Here is a 19,923-nt window from a genome sequence, read left to right as displayed (position 1 = left end):
GCATTATAAGACATTATACTACTGTTTAATGAGGCTAAAGATGCATCATACTAATACTAATACTATTAAACTGCATTACAAGACATTATAATACTGTTAAACTGCATTGTAAGACATAATACCGTTAAACTGCATTGTAAGACATAATACTATTTAATGAAGTACTGTTTAATGTATGAAGTACTGCAGTGGCTACAAATTAGTTTCGTCATCCATTCAAAAGACCGCCCTATGTGTTGTTAATATTAAATCTGGTTGAAGGACAGCGTCTCTCATCACATCACCGCCGCAGCCGTTGCTTTACTTAAATAACAAAACCTTCAAGGACACAAAGACAAGAACAGAAACGAATGTACTGCGAAATCAATGCATTTTTATTTATTTTTTTGTCATTTTTAGTTTGATTTTTTTTTAAAGACGTCTGAAACATTTGTGATGGCATCATTGCTGCTATAGCCTCTAAAAGACCTTGAATAACCAAAGTGCTAGAATAGTTACATTTCAATGGCTTCACGCTGTTAGTAAGAATTGTACATCAAAAAATCTGCTCGTGAAAACACATATCCAACAAAATTGACAAAAATTGATAGTTAGACCATATCAAAGGGTCCCTATACCCCTTGATTGACAGTTTACGGGGATGTGGTACAGCACTCGACCTGATTTCCTTTTAACCCCCCACCAAAAAAAAGAAAAGTTACATAGTCTTCATGTCCACAGCATAGACATCAGCATACTGAGCCATCGCCCCAGTAGAACACCACACTTTAACTACATGGGTCATCTAATGAAAACCAATACAAAAGAGAAGTCCTATTGTAATGTGAAGTAAAAGTTTTGCCAATGAGCTAGTGAAAACGACTCTATTCGACACTGCATATACAGACTCTCAAGCCTAAAAAGATCACACAGTTTCAGAGTTTAACACAATTCATTTAATGCTTAAATAATTGTTTGTTGACCATCCAGTGTATTTGTAATACAATATGCTATTTAGAGCTACAATCAAATAATGTCTTTATGTGTCCTTAATGTGAGTAGTTTTAAATTAAGGAAATATTTCACCCCAAAAAAAAATAAAAAATAAAAAATCCTAAATAAAATGCCCCCAGTTTTCCTTTAATACCACAGCAGCCGTTAGGAAACCAAATTGACACACTGCTAAAATGATTACAAACAGTCTAACAGTGTACAGAGACTCCTACACCTTATAGCCAATACGCACAATAACAGTTATAATTTTACAGCGAGCCAGCCTTCTAGCATTTACATTCAGATTATATCGTTCTTGTAGCAGAAGCTGCCCTCCTCCGGTTTTACATAGACAAGACATCACACCCTCGAGAAGCCATAGATCCTTTTTTTTCTCTCATCCTCACCCCGACATGATAAATGCTTTTAATGGTTTCCTTTTTCAATTCAAAATATAAAATCGGTGACAAATGTTTGGACTATATGTGTACACAGATAAAGGGTTTTATTTGTTATTTGAATACAGTGTTTGCAAACTTGTAAAAATCGTACTTAAAATAATGTGAACAGCATGCATGAAAATAGGAGTACTCTGAAAGGCTGCTTTTTTGCAGGATTAGATCCACTCCCACTTTGGGAATTACTGAAATTGATTTTCTGGAAATGTCCTCTGTTAAAATCAAACCAGCTCTTTTTTTTTTCATGTACAAACATTATACCTGCTCTAATAATTAATTATACAAGATCCTGTGAAGTTACACTCAAATCTTTAAAAGAGGAACTGTTTCCATCAATTTTGAAAGCACTTGAAAAGGTTTGTCTCCTCAGTGCGTTCTCAACCAGAAACATGCCCTTTTTTTTTTTAAAGAATTTTACACATCGCAATTTTATATACAGAAAAAAGCTTTTGTGTTGTTTAAGTTTTTAAAAAGGAAGAAAAAAAATCCCAAGACAATTTACATCCTGACAACAATGGGTTCAAGAAAAAACTATAAGGCGAGTGTTGAAGTTTGAATCAGAAGTGTTCAATTGGATATTTTTTGTGTTATTGTGTCTACTTCATTCTTTCCACCCACCGAGTGGATTGAGCTCTTTGTGCCATCTTTGGTCACAGTTGCGCCTGTGGTTGTCAGTACCGGAGTCTTTCGTTTTTCACGAGAAACGATGCTCCTCCTCACAGGGCTCTCACGTCACCAGTGGACCGATGGCATTTATTATTGTCTCACACAAAACGGGAAGCAGAATCATTGTCCACAGGTCCACCACAGTCGGAGCGTGAGAACCTCCTGGGCCTTTCTGATTGACAGGGAGTGAGTTTTTCATGCTCATGCGTAAGTCAGAGGGGTCGACTCCTCTCACGTGAAGAACGCTTGTTTGAAGAAGACAGCTGCAGACTGGACCGGCGCCTGCAGTCCTCACACCGCAACTCTTCTGCCCTCTGAACACATATTCCCAGGAAACATCTAACCCAGTTCCTGTACACCTGTAAAACACAAGATGTACATCACATAATCAAATACATTTTATGAAACGGCTAACAATTTATATATAAATTTATATATTTTTAGTTGGCTAATTATATAGATTATATAGATTTATGTTTGCTGATACGCAAACCTTTATTTAGCGGCATAAATAATAATGCAGAAAAGATGTACATTATAATATGTTTAGATCTTACATAAAAAGTTTATCTATTTTTTGAATTCAAGTTCTACATAATTGGTTGTATTTATTTTTGATTATTTATAATTTATGAAGTTACAAATCATCTTAGGAATCAGTTGGGCTCTATTTATAAGGGATTTCTTTTTAACATAATCTTAAATGCCAAACATTACCTTATATCTAAAAATAAAAATGAATGGAAATATCTTAATTTACAGAATATAAATACAATTTACAGGGTGTAACTTCTCTACAATGTCTGAAAACTCAAAAACACTGTTGCAATCTTTCACTTCTTTGTGTAACAAGATGACAAAGTTAACAAGACCCGATGGGGTTGTTATGGTGATACTATAGAAACTCCATGCCAGGCTCACAGCAGTGCCATATTATTTCTGAGTCACTTTTGTACAGATGGAATGATTCACTGCAAACACAACACGAAGGTGAACAGCAGTGGGGATTAACAGTCTGGCCAGTGGGATAACAAAGTCTTTTGGATGCTACAATGCTGTTGTTGAGTTGGGGATTTACTGGACAAAAACAGGCACGGGGGGAATCACTGGGGTAACATAATGCTGAGGTGTGTACCATCCCTCGGCCCTGTTTCCATTGTAACTGCTCCCTATTCACACGTACACACCCAGTGAACACAGAGGGCAGAAATGTTGCCAGAGGATGACCACGCTCAGGCACCAGTCAGCCCTTTGCAGCCTGTGGGACAGAGCGGCTATCCGGGGAGGGGTAAATTAAAAAAAGTTTGGACATTTTGGAAAACACACTCATTTGCTTTCTTGTCCAGAGTGACTCAAAACCACCATCATGCGAGTATTAAGCGCAGGGATGGAGCCAGGAGGCAACTAGTTAGCTCACAGGCTGGAAACACAGGGAGACAGTTGGTCGAGCTCAGTCAAAAGTAAAAAAATAGAACTACCAGCATCTTTAAAACTCACTAATAAGCACTAAGTGTCTTATGTTTCTAAACATGACAAAAGACAAAGACATGTCTCCCATAAAAGTACAAAATGTCCTTGTCATATCACTGAAACAGTGAGTTAAACCTGAGGATTGTGGGTAGTGTAGTAATTACAGGAGCATCCATCTTTTTCACTATCTCGTAGCTTGTGGTTAGTCTACCGTGGATGGTTATAATATTATGGCTGATATTCAAAATCTCTAATCAGATAATGAATGGGATTTTTTACTTCTGGAACCACACTGTTGAGCTCTGTGGTAGAGCTGGAAAGAATGGGGAGAACAATACTGCACGGACACTGCACACTGACACATACACAAACAAAGACAAAACACAGTGTTACAGAGAAACCAACGGTACCTGGTAGAGCACAACCATCCCTATGAGTGGAGCTTCTTATCCCCCGACCTTCTCTCATCCTTCCGCCTGCTATTCCTTGACACGTCTCCCTGCTACAAAACACACACAAGAAGATACAGTTGAGTAGTGGTCTAATTTTCTTCTGATGGGAGGAAAATAAGGAGCAACCCAACACACAAACCTGAAAGTGACACAAAGGAGAAGTTAAACCACACACGTACTGCAGGAGTCTGACACTAGTAAATGGTAGTAGTGTCTTTTTTGTTAGAGAATATAATTAGGACCCAAACCACACAGCAACCAGACACCTGGAGGAGGAGAATGTATGTTATGTACGGAAGGCGTTAGAAACAAAAGAGGCAGAGTGTATTTTCACAGCACTGATTAGTCATACTGTGGAATAATCAGTTAAAAAGACCATTAGAACCACACAGTCAGGGGGAGCAGAGTCAGCGTCCCCATTGTTCTGTAAACACAACAGACACCACACTGTCACAACACAAAACGCAAGGCTGCACTTTAAAAGGCGGCATTTAGGGTTTTTTGTGGGGTTTTTTTCCAAGAAGAGAAATTAGGAAAAAATATGCAGAAACAGCTAATGTTAGTCAAAAGTTGACCTACACCAATGAAAAAGAAAACCATCACATCAAACTGATTCCATTTTGACTTGACTGTTTGACTTAAAGCTGCACTCAAAGAGCACTGAGATGTAAGTTAGAGGTTTTCAATATGTAAAAATAACATATGGTATCAGTATATAATTTTAAACCTATTTAAAACCCAATTTACTTCTTGAAATTCATCCCAAATTTACATTTACAGTTACTGTATGAGTTTATTCATATGAATGACTATGTCATAATCAAGCATCTGTTTTTTCCAACACTTCAGTGGATGAAATATGTGGAATTATATAATACTTATATATATATATATATATATATATACAGCAGCTGGTATGTGTAACAGGATTATAAGCAACACTATGCAATCTTTTTAACCTAAAAATAGAAGCCTGAAAATTTGTTTGATGTTACACTGACTTGGAATAGGAAGAATGATGCTTAATCGCTCGGACACAGAGCCCAACAGAATTAATCATGACGTGTGGCTGCAGAGGGAGGGCGCTGTTGCTCGATAAAAGTTACATAGTGTTGCTTTAATTTAATAGGTTACTTCTAAGTAACTGTACATTTCTCCTTTAGATAGGATTTGATTTCCTTTTATGTTGCAGCTTTGTAACTTTCTGATTATGTTGATCAAATAGGTTATTTTTAACCTCAAGTGTTGCCCAGTGCAGCTTTAAGCCTAACTTCTGCATTGGCTGTGAACCTCCCACATGCTGATGTTTTCCGACACGAGGAGAACACAGGTCAGACTTTGAACCCAGGAACACAGACGGGTGTCTTTATGCCAACCTCAGACCCGTCTTCCTGCAGAGTGGGACTGTGCGGAAGGTCCCGGAGCCGCTTGTCACCTCCTTGGTTTTCTGGTGTGGGAGTAGAAACCCTCCGAATAACCTTCCTGATTACCTGCCCGAGGAAGAAGGAGGTAGGAAGAAAAAAATCTCATCCTCTATTGGGAGAGAAAAATGATCTACTCTCCCAGTGGTTGGTTGTATTTCATCTGGATGGGAAATGGAAGTGAAGTTATACATTACTTTTCTACTGATGAGGTTACCATCTCGGTCCATATAGTGTTCCTCGGTCATAGACTCTCCTGGCATATTCTTTGCTTCTTCTCCCTGCAAGTATTTCTGGTTAGCACATGAATACAGGCTCACAGAAGATGCCATCCCATCACCACACCGAAACAACACCTCAGGAGAAAAGAACTGCGATTGACTCAGCAGTGCACAGACACAAATACATCTATGCACACACATATCCACACTGGCATAGAGTGTACAACTATGCGAACACCAAGCACAACTAGTATTATGCACACCAGAATTGCCACGTCAACTACACCAAACCAACCCAACCCCGAGCCGACGCCCAGCCTCTGCTCCAGGGTACCTTTAAAATGATACGGCGTCTGAAGATTCTGGTGGTTACAGTCTGTTCTTCCTCTGAACCGGAATCTACACTAACCTTCTGCTGGGGAACGCATTATCACATCATTACACAAACACATGGAGGAGTCAGAAGGGGAAAGAAGCACATGTATGGGCATGATAATTGGTTAGTTGGAACATTTTGTACATTTATGAACTTTGTTTGGCTGGATCACAAAAAAAGAAACCTGGAATTAAACACTGAAGTTTGTTTCTTTAACCCAACTTGTACCATAGTTTCTTCTGCAATTGCAGATTAACAATTCATAAAGTGCTTTAGGAGATTCCAGACTGTAATAGCTACAATTTATTCAATTGTATTAATTATTATTAGTAACATTACCTTGACTTTTTTCTCTGAAACCAGCGCCCCCTCTTCCTTTTTGCCATTCGATGACTCAGAGGAGCCGCCCTGAGGTGAGTGCTTTGAGCTGCCGCCGTTGTGCCGGGATCTCCCCGATTCTGCCCTTGACGAGGAAGTGATGGACTCACTGGAGATTTCTTGGCTGTTGGGTAAAAGCAAAGAGTAAGAAAGATTTCTGAGGTAGATGCATGAGGAAAGGAATCACTTTAAAAGTCTGGTTGGCATGAAATTAATGAATTCTTTGAGACTTAACGGTGACTTACCTTTCCCGTCTGTCGAGCAGGTCTGAGCTGACGCTGCGGCCTGGTGTTGGTGGTTCCACGTTGACGCTGGAGGAGTCACTGTGCCAACCTGAAAGTGAACACAAGTCTTTTTCTGCCTGTTCAACTGGATCAGCGATCGCCTGAACCCTGTCCTGCATCATCTCTGCGTCCTCCTCCTTTTCCTCTGAGACCTCTTCATTCTTCACCTCCTCCATCAGAGTTCCCAATGCCTCTTCTGGGGTTTGTTTGTCTCTGTGTCCCTCCTCCTCTTCCTCATTAGATCCAGACCCACTCGACTGAAGTTCTCCAAGTGCCTCAACCCAGGCCTGAGGGGAAAGGCGAACCACAGCCTGGTCCTCGGCCGCCTGGTCCCCTTCTGCTGTCCCGCTAATATCTTTTTCACAGTCACACGATCCTTCATCTTTAAACTGGACTTGTCCATCTGTGTTATCCACTCTGTTACTCTCATGGACCGAATCATCACCGCCCCCAGCCCCCTCCTGTACCTCTGACTTTTCATCAATATCCTCTTTCACAGTCATTGCTTTTATTGTGGTACAAACCTTTTCCAATCCCTGCTCACTTTCTATCACATGATTCTGTTCTTCTGACAGACTCTGCACATCTATCACCTCTTCCATCCCACAGGCCGTCTCCTTACTCTCATCTGCAACAAGGACGTGCTGCTCTTCCAGTGCAGACTCCTCCCTCTGTTCAACCAAACCTTTACTTTCCTCCGCTAACTTAGACCTATCTTTTGTTATCATCTCACACTTTCTTTCTACATTTTTGATCAAGTCCTGCTCTACCCACTTTAATCCATTTCCCTCTGCTACCTCTGCTGCGACCATCTCCACAACGTTCTTTATCTCTTCTGTCACTTTCTTTTCACTTCCTTTCAAACCTACAACACCCTGTACCCCATTGGGGGAACCCATCTGCAGTCCTGTGTCTCCTATTTGTGCTCTGTCAGGCGTTGAAGGGGTAATAGATGATATTGACGATAGCGAAGGGGATGACGTGAAGTAAAACGTGTCTAACTCGCACATCGCGGGGAAGGACGGTGACTTGGGCCTGTGGCTCAGCTCCATTTCATGACAAGGCTTGTCTTCCTCCTCGCTCAAAAGCAGCTGGTCGTTCAGCGCGATGTGGGGCTTTCTGACCTTGGAAGGGACAGGATCGGGGAGTTCAAAGACTGGGAAGGAAAGGGTGAGCTCACAAGGCCTGGGGGGGCTCCTGGGAGGGCTGCCTGGCTCTCTGCTACCGGGCTCTATCTCGGGGCTCCAGGGCAAGGGCTGACGATGGGAGTGGGCCAGCAAAGGGGTGTCTGGTTCTGGCTGGTGATGAGCAAGGGAAGGGTTAGGGGTGACAGGGAGTTCGGGATCCAGGAAGTGGGGATCAGAGTGCAGTGCGGCGGGAGACTGCAGCTCCGCTAGAATGCTCTGATAATCTGTTGGTGACAGGATGAGAGATGTAGAGACATATCCACATATACGAAGCATGCCACAAAAAAAAAAAAACACGGAAAAACACCATATGACGTGGACAATGGCACAGAGGTTGAAATGTAAAGCATGTTTCCAGGAAACCACCAGCTGAGATGGTGATTTGTCAGTAGCCAATGGCGGTAAATCCAACATAGGCAGTAAAATGGAAGGAATATATAAAATACATATGTCTATGTATGTTTGAAAATATCATATTGAAAAATATAAAGAAATGTAAAGAAGCACATTCATATTGACAGTACTAGTGCCCCAATTTTTTGTGAGTATTCATTCAGTAGCTGCGGTTGCGGTGAGACATTAAAAGTTGGACACGTTAAGGCCATGTTAATCCTGTAGCATGGGATGTAATGAGTGTAAGATACTAATATTTGCCAGGATGTTCTGTTACATGTTCACATGAGATAAGTGACAGATGAGAGATGTGAGAAGGAATAGGGGAAGAGGGGGAGCGACATAAAGGGCTGAACATGCTACATGTACATCTCCGTTGTTAAAGGATCAACAAGAGTTTGAGCGGCAGGTGGAGGGATGGAGGGAGTGCACTGGCAAGCCGGGCAGGGAGACAGGGAGCGGAGGGGAGGGGACAGAGGGCTGGGGCTAGGACAGCGGGACCCAGAGGGAGAGACGGGAGGGAGAGTAGACAAGGAAAGAGAGGAGACAGGGCGGGAGGAGGGATCCAGCTGGGTCACTAAAGAGTCCCTGCTATGAGAGGCTGTTACAGAGGGTGAGACTGTACCTGAGGGTGGGCAGGAAATCGACGAAACAGGTATGGTGATGTGTTCAGATAGGGTAGGGTCCATAGAGGAGGATTGGGGGGTGAGGTAGGTGGGTGTGCTTACAGGTTTGGAGGGGGAAGTAGCCTTAAAGGACAGGTCAGAGGTAGACGAAATTTGTTCTGAGGATTGTGATGGTTTGAGAGTTGCCATAGTGAAGGAAGAGGAGGTTGGGGCAGAGGTGGGAGAGCATCGGACACAGGTAGCTGACGGAGGAGTAGGTGATGGAGAGTTAGCAGCAGATGAGTAAGGTAAAGGTGAAGTAATAAGTGGGATCGGCGAGGAAGGGTTGGGCGAGAAAGGGAAGGCAGGGCATAGACAAGGTTTAGCAGAGGGGCATTGAACGAGGCACGAGGGAGTTTGGGAGAAGTTGAACTTTAGCTGTTTAAATGGCACTGAAGGTGCCAAGTCTTTGAGCGAAATTGAGGACTCGTAGCTGGGTGAGCGGCGTGGGGGGAAAGGACAGCAGTGAAGTGCTGCAGTAGGTGTGAGGGGAGTTGGTGGAGGTGTTTGGGTTTGCGATGGAAAGTAGGGACCGGGTGTCTGCACAATGAAGGCAGCTTCAGTGCTTCCGGGAGTTAAGGGGATGATAATGCAAACTACGGAAAAGGAATTAGGCAAGAGGTAAACAGAAGAGACAAAAATGAAAAAGTGGAGAAGGAGGAAAAAAGACATCATGAATGATTGTTTGATGTGAAACATGCTTGCACAACAAGACAATGAATGGCATCACATGAGGGAAGTGTGTAGGAGGCACGCAAGGGATGGAGAAGGAGAAGGCACACAGCGCAACACATGACTCTTAACTTGTTAAGAGCGGTTATGTGCTGTTAACAGCAGTGGATGCTGCTGTAGAGGTGATGGGAGGCAGGAGGAACAGGAGGAGGAGGAGGAGGAGGCAGTCTGTTTGCAGAGGAAGAGATTCTCTCATCTATCCAAGGAAGGCTCAGAGGAACTGGAGGAGAACTAGGAGAACTAAGCTAAATCATTACAGGAAAGCAGATTCTACAGGGTTATGTCATTTCTACACAAGTCAGACATGACTGAAAAACATTTAAAGTAGTATATAGTTTGCAGCATGCACCTAATGGATATCGCTCATTTGTGACAACTGGACACACTAGGAGTTTACACCCTGAGCAAGACCTGACTTAAATAAAAAGAGTGGTTACTTCAGCTGGAGCCAATTCAAATCAGTGTGTTAAAGTGTTTAAATAGATTTTTGGTTCAAAGTAGAATACTATAATTATTTCATTGGCATCCAAATGATAGAATGTGAAACTCAGGATTGTATTTGGGGAAGAGCGGGAGCCAGTTGTCCTAACTGTAAATGAGTTTCTCCACAGATTTGCACTGGGACTGTTTGTATGCAGACCATGCACTGGAACAACAGAAAGGTAGCAGGGAGAGGTAAGAGGTCAGCTAGACAGAGCTAAACTTTACCATCAGCCTGATCCCGGAAAACAGCGTTATCATCGGCAAAACATCTCGTGCCTGAAATGTTACCATAGTCGAATATTGGGCCCTCCAGTAAAGTCACAATATCCATCCGATTGACTTTGGTCAGCACTGTAGTTAAGGCATCCGCTGTGGAAGAAGAGAAGAAGGAAAACGTTTGTTGAGACGCCTGAAATGATGGAACAAATTTTGTACACTTGAGCAACACAGTCTTTTACTAATGAGAATAAAATACATGAAAAGAAATATTAGGAAAGATAGATAAAATTGGGTATTTTGCTTTAGTTTTTTTACAGGACACTAAAACAATACGTCTGTTGTCCAGAGAGACAGGATATGAATGTTTTAACAGGTAAGAGACAAGACAGACAGAAGAACAGAGAGCAAGACAGACAGGGAAAGTACTAATACAAAGATGGACTACACAGAACCTTTCATTTCCCTATGCTAGCAATTGTAGTTTAGAAGAGACAAAGTGAAAGAAAAACACACAGAGGAGAAATAGTGACAAAAACAACATTTTCAGAAAGCGGAATAATAAAATCATAGTCTTACTTGTGGCGTTTTTCCCTTCCCGACTGACCCATTTCTTGAGCAGCATGAAGCTCTGTGCTGTCAGAGAGTTGGGGTTCTCTAGTCTGATGTGGTTGATCTCATCCACTGTGAAGTTCATCTCCCGGGCCAACTCTGTGATGGGACACAAAAGAATACTCAAGACATAAATACTCAAACTCTAATATGCAGTATTCAAGTGTCTGTTATTTTATTCATAGTGCAAATACTGGATTACATATTAAATATACACATTTCATAATTAAAATCCATTGAAAGGCTTATACTGTCTGTAACAAGGAGATTCATTATTTTAGCTCTTCCTTTCCAGGGCTACAGGTAACATTATAATTCTTTGTGAGATATACTGTTAGCCTGAAGATGGCAGTAAATTACAGGGTTTGAGATTGAGAAAGAAAGCCAGTTAGGTACATGAGCAATGCAGAATGGGCCTCACCTGTCCAGCTAAGTCCCAGGTGATCTGCAACGATAGCCATGCGCAAGTCCGTCCGCTCACAGGGACTTTGGGGACCTGGGGAGATAAAGGACACGGACCCATCAGTACCATTCACATTCCCATTCCCCTATACAGTAATGTAAGAGAAAAATAAACATATAAACCGTCCTTTTCTGGCCACTTATTCATCAGAATTAACGTGATTAATCAAGGTTGTGTTTAAAATATCATAATAGTTATAGCATGTTATTGTTAACATAGCTGTAAGATTGGTTAAATTCTTCTCATGGGATGGCAAGAAAAGGATATATCACACTTGAGACATTATGGGCAACTTAAACACGCTCATAGAGTAAGTGGGTTTCTGTGATTGTGTTTGTGTATCCTCTAGGCAGGCAGTAACAACAAAACATAACATGACTCTCAATAACAGACTGATCGCTCTACAAATCTAGGGTGGAAAGTTCGATGTTACGAGCTAAAATGTTGACATGCGAAGACGCTTTTGTGTGTCAATTGCTAATACTAGTTAGTATAAATGACAATTGAAAACTGTATGAGAACAAACTACTAGAGTAACTTTGGTAGCCACCCTGCACAGACAGACAGACAGACAGACCAGGGAGTTGTCAAACAGGGGACTGGTTGTGCCAGTGGACCAGTCACTACTACTGGCATGCTCTCTCTACTATATGGGGGTTAAAAGGGGTTGACAGTGGGGAACAGAGGAAAGAGAATCTTGCAACAAGGACAATACAGTACACAGTACATCAATGACAAAAAAATAAATTTAAATGACAGCTAATGCTCTAAAGAGAATATGTAAACACGCCACAGGCATTCCAGTCAAACCATTAAACGATCACAACGATGTCATGCAACTAAAAGTGAAATATATAAATATATAGATGTATTTTAAACATAGTGTGAAAGTTTTACAAACTAGGCTTGATCTCTGCGATGGGAGGCGTTCGAGACCCTTTGAGTCCCTGACTGCCCTCCTTCCCACCAGTCCGCCTACTCCTCCTGCTCCTCTCACTGCCGGAGGCCCTGTCCGTCGTCGCCACCTTTGCCCTTACGGACGCGGCCCCGGCCTCAGCCCTCGAACCTCTACCAGACCTGGATGAGCGGGAGGGCTGGGAGGGCTGGGAGGGCTGGGAAGGCTGGGAGGCGTCCGACAGAGAGGTGCTCCGGGAGGTGCTGTCTTCCTCCGACTGCTCTGTCTGCGTCTTTTTCTCCTCGTCTGACAGGCGGTCCACCAACTTTAGCGTCTCCCCGCTAATGTCTTTAAAGTATTCAATGGTGCGCTTACAAATTTCATCAGGTTTTTCCTGTCTGCCCTGTCTATATCCCTCACTCGTGACATTGCTGACCTGATGCCTGTCCTTCAGTGGTAGCCTTGTGGGCAAACGTATGGCTGCTCTCTCTGAGTCCAATGCCCTCTTGGGCTGTGAGGTAACCCGAACTGAAACCAGTGAGCTAGCTGCAGCAGCAGGGCTGCTCTTTTTAACATCCTTGATTGGTATTCTAGACCTGGGCTCTACTTTGGCTATGGCTGGCTCTCCTCTTTTCCTGACTTCAACTTTCACTGCTCGCTTGGGCTTCTGTTTGCCTATTGCTGTTCCCTGCGTGTGAAATGACCACCCTGATGCTTTAACTGGAAGCCTTGACTTGGGCTGTTTCACTTCACTCTCTTTGACGGTCTCACTTTTCTGGTCCTGCCCTTGATCGATGCTGTGAACATCGACTCTCTCTTCTACATCCCTACAGGACAGTGTTTCTATCCTGCTAGCTTTCTGAAGAGTGGGCTCAGAAGAGGACTGCAAATTGAACACCACACTACCACACTGAATGTAGTTGGCCTGAACACTGGAGGACTCAAGGTTATTGTTGTTGTTGCAGTTTTCTGAAGGGTATTCTCTTCTCTCTGTCTCGGACTCACTCTGTCTGCTAGACTGATTCTCCGTACACTGACCCTCTATACTGATGTATTCTGGCACCATTTGTCCCTCTGACATCTCAGCTTTACACTCTGTGAGATCCCCTGAGTCTTTTTTCACAGTTATAGAGGCAGCTATGCCCATCTTAATAGGAGTGCGTAATTTGGGATCAACCTTAGAGGCTGTAATTGTGCAAGAGGAGGCGGTCTCAGCTATGGCTTCGCAGGTGGGGGCATCAGTACCGGTATGGCCAGTGTCACTGCCAGGCTGTGCAGGGCTGCATTTTGCTGTTGTTGCTGTTGGTGTTGCTGGTGTAGTGCTGCTGTCTGTGGTAGTATCTATAACATTCACCTTTCCATCTACTGTGGCCCTCTCCCCTGTTTTTGACTGAGAGGAAATTACCCCCTGGATCTGGCCCCCTCTCCCCTTTTCCCCTGTTTTAGGGTCAGAGGAATGCTCACCAATCTGGAAAAACTGAAGCCTCTCTTCAACAAAGTCCCGCTTGCTCATGTCAATAGCACCACTGCGGGTCATCTCAAACATCTTTCCTTCGTGGAAAGGGAAGGGGTTAGGCTCACTAGTTGGTGTGCTCTCATCAGTCGGTGTTCGAGCAGGGGTTGTGTCAGGTGTTGTAGCCTGTGATTTGTCGTCCACCGATAAACCAAAGGGCTTAGGATCCTCGTCTTTTGTTTTGGAATCAAAAACTCCATCATTATCGCCCCCCTTGGTGGACCAGGGGTCAAAGTCCAGGCCTTTGGTGGCAACAGTCTTAAACGTTGAATTCAACTCCTCTTCAAGTTGGTAGGCAAAGCAATTTTCTCCATAGATCTGCCTTTCTGGATGTCTTCCTTCAAGGGTGTAATCTTTTTCTTCTTCTCCACAATTTACTGACGATGTACTGGTTTTAGCCTTTCCATTATCCCCTCCTTCCTCAAATTTCTCTTCCTCAATGACTTCAAGCTTGGACTGACTAAATGAGCGGTCGGTTGGTTTTCCATCAATGGACAGACATGATGTTTTAGGGTCTTCAGTCAGTCCATCATCCTCATCCTGAAGGTCATACCCATCTAAAGAGTCTATTTCAGTTGCATCCGTATCATGAGAGAACTCAGCAGTGGATGCTATAGAGCAGTCTGTGATTGACTGGTCATTGCCGTTTTGTTCATAGTCAACATCTTCTACCTTTACTTCACCATTGATCTCAGACTCAATGTTTTCGTTTTCCTCAGATGGTTTGTTTATTAAGCGTTTGTCTCCCTCCTCTTTCATTTTGAAGGTGTACTTTTTGACAGGGATGGGATGGAACACAGATTCATCATCACTAGAGTCACTGTTATCAGCTCCAGGGGGAATAGGGGATGGAGGCTGCACCCTGATGATTGGCTCAGCTAATAGGTGCCTATCATGCTCCTCTTGTAGATTCACCTCTATCATCTCTGTCTCTGCCTCAGAAGAAGCACATGATCCCCTTTTCTCAGGGTCAGACTGCTCTGTCTCTAAAGGAGGAGGAGGTGGGAACTCTATATAAGCCACTCTTTTCTCTTTTGATTTCTGTCTCTCTGTATCATGTTGTTTTTTACTGCGAGTTTCTGGGTGAGCTGGCTTAGATTTTTCCTTCGAGGGCTCCTTGTAGATGAAGGTCTTTCCTTCATCCTCCTCGGACTCCTCTGCGATAGTGCTTGGCATCCCGGGTATAAGGCCTATCACAGAGTCTGGTGCTCTTGAGGTCAGGCTGACTTCCTCAGAGCTGGGGGTCTCAGGGGTAACAGGACTTTTCCCAGAGGTATCCATGAAAGTCACTTGTTCGAGAGTGTCATCTTCTGGGCTTCCTTGAAGAGATGGAGACTGCTTTTGCTTGACAGTGTAAAATGCACCCCTTGTCTCATGCACTGTCCTACTCTCATGGCTTACTATCTGTTTGTATGTTCCCAACTGCCCCGAGGCTGTTTCTTTCTCGTACTGCTTTCCTACTTGGATGCTAACATACACAGGCAAGGGTTTAATATCTTTGAAACCCTCTGTAACAACTACAGGAGTTACTTGATCCAAATACTCTATTTGGTTGTCGTCAACACCGTTGCACACTATGGTTGACTGGCTACCATCTGATGAGTCTGTGGATTTTCCTAGTGATGATCCACGAGTGGACTTGTTGGATTCAGAGCTACTGTGTAACCGATTTCTAGTTAAAGTCGGTATATGAGACCCCGCCCTCTCACATGGTTCAACAGAGGCATCTAATTTTAAAGGGGTGGATTTCAGATTTTCTGAGAAATTAGAAAGCTTTCTAATAGGAATTTGTGATTCCGAGTTTTTTTTTAGACTATCATTGGTATTTGGACTTTCATGAACAACAAATTCTGTGTAGATTATTTTCTTGGTCGTTTCCTGTCTTTGGGAATCACTGTTATTGTCATCATTCATGGAATCATGGATTAATGAATGAGATAGCTTGGGAGATTGGGGTTTGTAGCTTCCATAACCTTGGCTCTCCCAAGTTTTGAATAGCTTTTTCTCCTCCTGAGCATTTTCACTGGTTTCGTGCTTGGGGGAGAACTTATTTGATTCACTACCCAAACCTCTCCTCTGATTTCCTGGACTGTCTGGAGTTTTGGGAATATTTGTTGAACCAGCAAACACTTGATACACAGGTAGCTTACTTTCCTGTAGTTTCCTAATAGGAGCATTGGAATTTTGGACACCTTGAGGAGTCCTATCCTGCCTTTGAGCCTCTTGCTCAAACTTAAGCCTCACTGCGCTCACTTTTGAGGAAGGTATTTGAAAAGGTTTAGACATTTCCTGGGATTTACCATCTCCTTGTTTACTTGGGTCTGAATCACTATACTGCAACAGTACTCTCCTCTCTGGACTGCTGGGTAAGCTGGCACATTTCCTATCACTGGAGCTGAACCGGTCTCTAAGCCTTTCTCTGCTCCACTCTTCCCCACTTGCCCCATTCTTGTACGCTGACCTCTCTGGACTGCTGTGTGTAGAGCTCGGCCCTGATCGCGATTCTCTGAAGTCGGCTCTACGAGATTTTTTCTCTGGAGATGAGAGCTCATCATCGAGCTGTTCTGTTCTATCTCGAAAAAACTGAGATACTTGACTGAGTTTTTCCTGTGCCTCTTTCACAGTTCTGTCCACTCTGTCCTCATACATGAGCTCTTCTCTCTCCTTACTCTGTGTGTCATCTGACACCCGCATCCAAACAGATTGCTTTGGGCTTCCAGGTTCAGAGGAATACTGCAAAAGTGTCAGTTTGTCAAAGTTATCATCAACACTGGCCATTCTTCCTGATTTGTCAAACACATTTCTCGGCGACCTGAAGACATACTCTGTCCTTGGCCCAACAGATCTACCCTCACTGTTACTGCTTCTCTCTGGTGAGTGGAAGTGAGTCCTGTCTCTCAGATATTCCTCTGTGTCAGAATGAGACTGGTCAAATTTCTCAGAGAGAAGCATTTTCTCTGCAAAATTATAAGATTCTCCCCTAAGCTCAGATGACTCATCCTCATTGTACTCTACAGACTGCTGACTAAGTAGCTTTAGGGTTTTGTAAGAGTCATCTGCCATGAGCTGGGCTGAACTAGGGCGACTGTCTTCCTCCTGAGACATGGGTGCGTTTACTCTGGGGCAGTCAAGGTACACTGGAAGTGATTCCTCAGGCTCATCCACTTCCTGTCTGTTCCCTGGGTAGTAATACATCTCCTTCTCTTTTGTCTCTCTGATGATGACCTCTGTTGGTTCTGATTTATTGCCTTTTTCAATGTGAACCTCGATTATTCTTTCAACTTTAGGTTTGGAGTTGAGGTCCTCAAGGACTCTTTGTGATGTCTCTTCACTGCCAGACTTGTGTTCAAAGAGTCCAGCCAGTTCTCTAGAAGGGTCCTTGCCTGACTGAAAAGCCTTCATTATGTCATGCACAGACATGGTTTCTTCACACCTCTCAGATTGTGCTTCTTTGCCAGGTTTGTGGTAAACCATCCTGGTGGTGGTAGTGATGTGAGTCTCCTCCTTTACCCTCATCCCCTTTCCCATTGGATCTTCATCAGGACTGACTTTTATTGAGTAGCACTTATTCTGTTCTGAAGTTGGAGTAGCTTGATTTAGATACCCTTTAGAATCTGAATCAATATATCTGACAGCAAGTGTATCCTCCATTGGAGGTTGTTTGCTATCTTCCGGAGACTCATAGCTCCTGATGACATGGACAACCTCAGTCCTAGTCTCAGTGATCACTGGCGGAACTGGGATATCCTGAAAAAGGGCCTTGGGGCCCATTCCTTCAGCACTTTGAGGGGCAGAGGGTGTCCTTTCACTCCTGGTCTCAAAACCACTGTCTGAGAGGGGGCTTTTATCCTGTTCATGAGATATATCATCAGGGGATTCTAGCACAGTGTCAGCTCCAAAAAGTGCACCTGCCACTTTACTGATCTCTCTGTCTGAAGCTGAAGATCGCATGTTTGTTGGAGGCATTTTGAGTTTGTGCTCCTGAACGGCTATGGTGGGTTTCAGGACACGTTTCTGCTTCTCCTTGCCCTCTCCTTCTCTCTTGCTTTCATCGGCTTTATGCTTTGTGTCATGCATTTTGGAGAAAGAGCTGCTACCAACATCATTGGTCAGGTAGTCAACCACTTTGGAGAGATTGAAATCTCTATCCGGTATTGTTTTTGATTTGGCTTGAGGAACCACAGTCTCGTATCTTGGCGGATAGCTCCAGTTGCTTGGTGGTTGTTCAACTTGCACTTTCGAAAAGTGTATGTCATCCAAAGCACCCCTTGCCAGAGAAACCCTACCATCCTTCACAGCATCTTTAGTAAGGATTTCGCTCACTTTAACCAAATCTTGTTTTACTTTCTCCACAATCCTGTACGGCTCCTCGTCCTCTATTTTGACCTCCTTGGGAGAATCAGACTGAAATCCTTTATTGGCTGTGGAATTCGGATCTGTCTGTAAAATGGCTGACATTCGTATCAAGTCTTCTTTCATTTCAGCTACATCCTTCAGAATCTCTTGGCTGGATGACAATGGTGATATGGTGTTTGATTTTAGGCCAGCAGAAAAAAGAGAGGCTTTGATGGGAGAAAGAGTTCTGGAAAAGGAAGACTGCAACTGAGAATTAACCTCAGTGGGCACAGTCTTCCGTGGGGACAGGAGGGCAGCAGCTGATTTGGACACCTCCGGTAACTTTTTAAACTGGGGCTCTGGCAGCAGATTAATAACAGAGTACACTGGGACAGTCATTGTACTGGATGTAACAGCAGTGGTGGCATTTGGAGAGGGCCTTAGAGAGGTGTAAAGGGAATTAGAGGCAGATGATCTCATGGACTGATAGGAGGAGGATCCGGAGGAGGACAAGGACTTCAAGGTGCCATAGCCTGCAGAACAAGAATTCAATGTTTTTTCAACCTCATCAAATGCTGCATTGACATTTGTAGTCGCAGCATTGGTGGTTGCTTGTATTCTCTCTTGCAGGCTGTTGGAGAGAAGAGATGTTGGGGATGAAGAGCGATACTGTGAAGGAGATGCCGTTCCATTGATCAGAGATGCAGCACTTGGAGGGGTGTTGGATTTAAGTGGTGATGTAAGAGATGAGAACAGGTTTCTTACAGGGCCAGTGACTTCTGAAGCAAAGGAACGCACAGACGAGAGACCAGGGACTGTTTTGATTGGTGAGGAGGAAGGTGTGGAGCCACACGAGCCCCCCAAAACAGTCTTGTATGGTAAAGGTGAACTGAACATATTCAGAGATGATTTGGGAGAAGTTGGTGGCGTCATGCCTATGGATGTTCTCTCAAGAAGAGTGCTTCCTCCTCCAGAGACAGTTAGAGGGGAGGTCCTAGCAGATAATGCCGCCAGTCCTTTCATAGACATAGGATCTGGGGCACTTTTCCCTGGTGAGGCCAGGGGACTAGACAAGACCTGGCTCGGGTACTGGACTTGTTGGACTACAGTTTTTATAGGAGAGGAGATGGTTCTGTAAGATCGGATGGGAGAGGCCATGTCACTAGCTGACTTAACAGAAGAGGCAGGTGATCCAGGGATGTTGGTCTTGATGGGGGAGGCAGAGTTGATGGACCAGACAGACTTTAGTGGAGAGGCAGAAGGCGTGTTGGATGACGAACTGGAGTGGGAGCCAAACCCAGATTTGGCTTGGCCAGGGACGGCGACAGGAACAGGCGACCACGCCTGATAAGATCTCGTTGAAAAGACAGGTTTGTGAGGGTAGCTAGTAGGCTGTGTTCTCGGCGAGCTTCGATCAGTTGTTTCTTCGACCATAATTTAAACGAAAAGCAATAAGGAGGCAAACATAAAATGTAACGTAAAATAATAAGAAATAAAAGATATAAAACAAGAAAGAGAAATTTGAGTCAGTCAGAAACAGCATTATTGACGTTGGCAAGACAAAGGTTCAAAACAACATAACAGTTCAAACTGAGAAAGTCTGTCAAATGTAATAAAGGCCCTTATTCAAATATCCAGGATGAAATGGCGGTGACTAATGACAAAATACACCTGATAAACAACGTATAGGAACAAAAATGATTGACGTGATAAAGGTGAAAAATAAATGAC

The 19,923-nt window shown here is 43.5% G+C and overlaps 1 protein-coding gene across 3 annotated transcripts in view; it reads right to left on the bottom strand.

The window, feature by feature from the left end:
• Nucleotides 1-353: 353 nt before the first annotated feature.
• Nucleotides 354-19,923, bottom strand: part of ank3a (ankyrin 3a) — an 86,757-nt gene continuing 67,187 nt past the window's right edge. Inside the window, exons 39-49 of one of the 3 annotated variants that reach the window (XM_047342318.1) lie at nucleotides 12,351-19,616; nucleotides 11,408-11,482; nucleotides 10,954-11,085; nucleotides 10,384-10,527; nucleotides 6,660-8,109; nucleotides 6,376-6,538; nucleotides 5,995-6,072; nucleotides 5,637-5,720; nucleotides 5,395-5,508; nucleotides 3,977-4,068; nucleotides 354-2,455 (exon numbers count right to left, since the gene is read on the bottom strand). In XM_047342318.1, coding sequence (XP_047198274.1) covers nucleotides 3,997-4,068; nucleotides 5,395-5,508; nucleotides 5,637-5,720; nucleotides 5,995-6,072; nucleotides 6,376-6,538; nucleotides 6,660-8,109; nucleotides 10,384-10,527; nucleotides 10,954-11,085; nucleotides 11,408-11,482; nucleotides 12,351-19,616 — 9,578 coding nt within the window. In that variant the 3' untranslated portion in view covers nucleotides 354-2,455; nucleotides 3,977-3,996. Of the gene's footprint in view, nucleotides 2,456-3,976; nucleotides 4,069-5,394; nucleotides 5,509-5,636; nucleotides 5,721-5,994; nucleotides 6,076-6,375; nucleotides 6,539-6,659; nucleotides 8,110-10,383; nucleotides 10,528-10,953; nucleotides 11,086-11,407; nucleotides 11,483-12,350; nucleotides 19,617-19,923 lie in introns of all 3 variants that reach the window. The other 2 variants (XM_035172647.2, XM_047342319.1) reach the window with 2 other exon arrangements.

This window comes from Hippoglossus stenolepis, chromosome 12, assembly GCF_022539355.2.
Source record: "Hippoglossus stenolepis isolate QCI-W04-F060 chromosome 12, HSTE1.2, whole genome shotgun sequence".
Lineage (NCBI taxonomy): Eukaryota > Metazoa > Chordata > Actinopteri > Pleuronectiformes > Pleuronectidae > Hippoglossus > Hippoglossus stenolepis.
The sequence above is the reverse complement of the archived record's forward strand: the minus strand, read 5'-3'. Positions and strand labels throughout refer to the sequence as shown.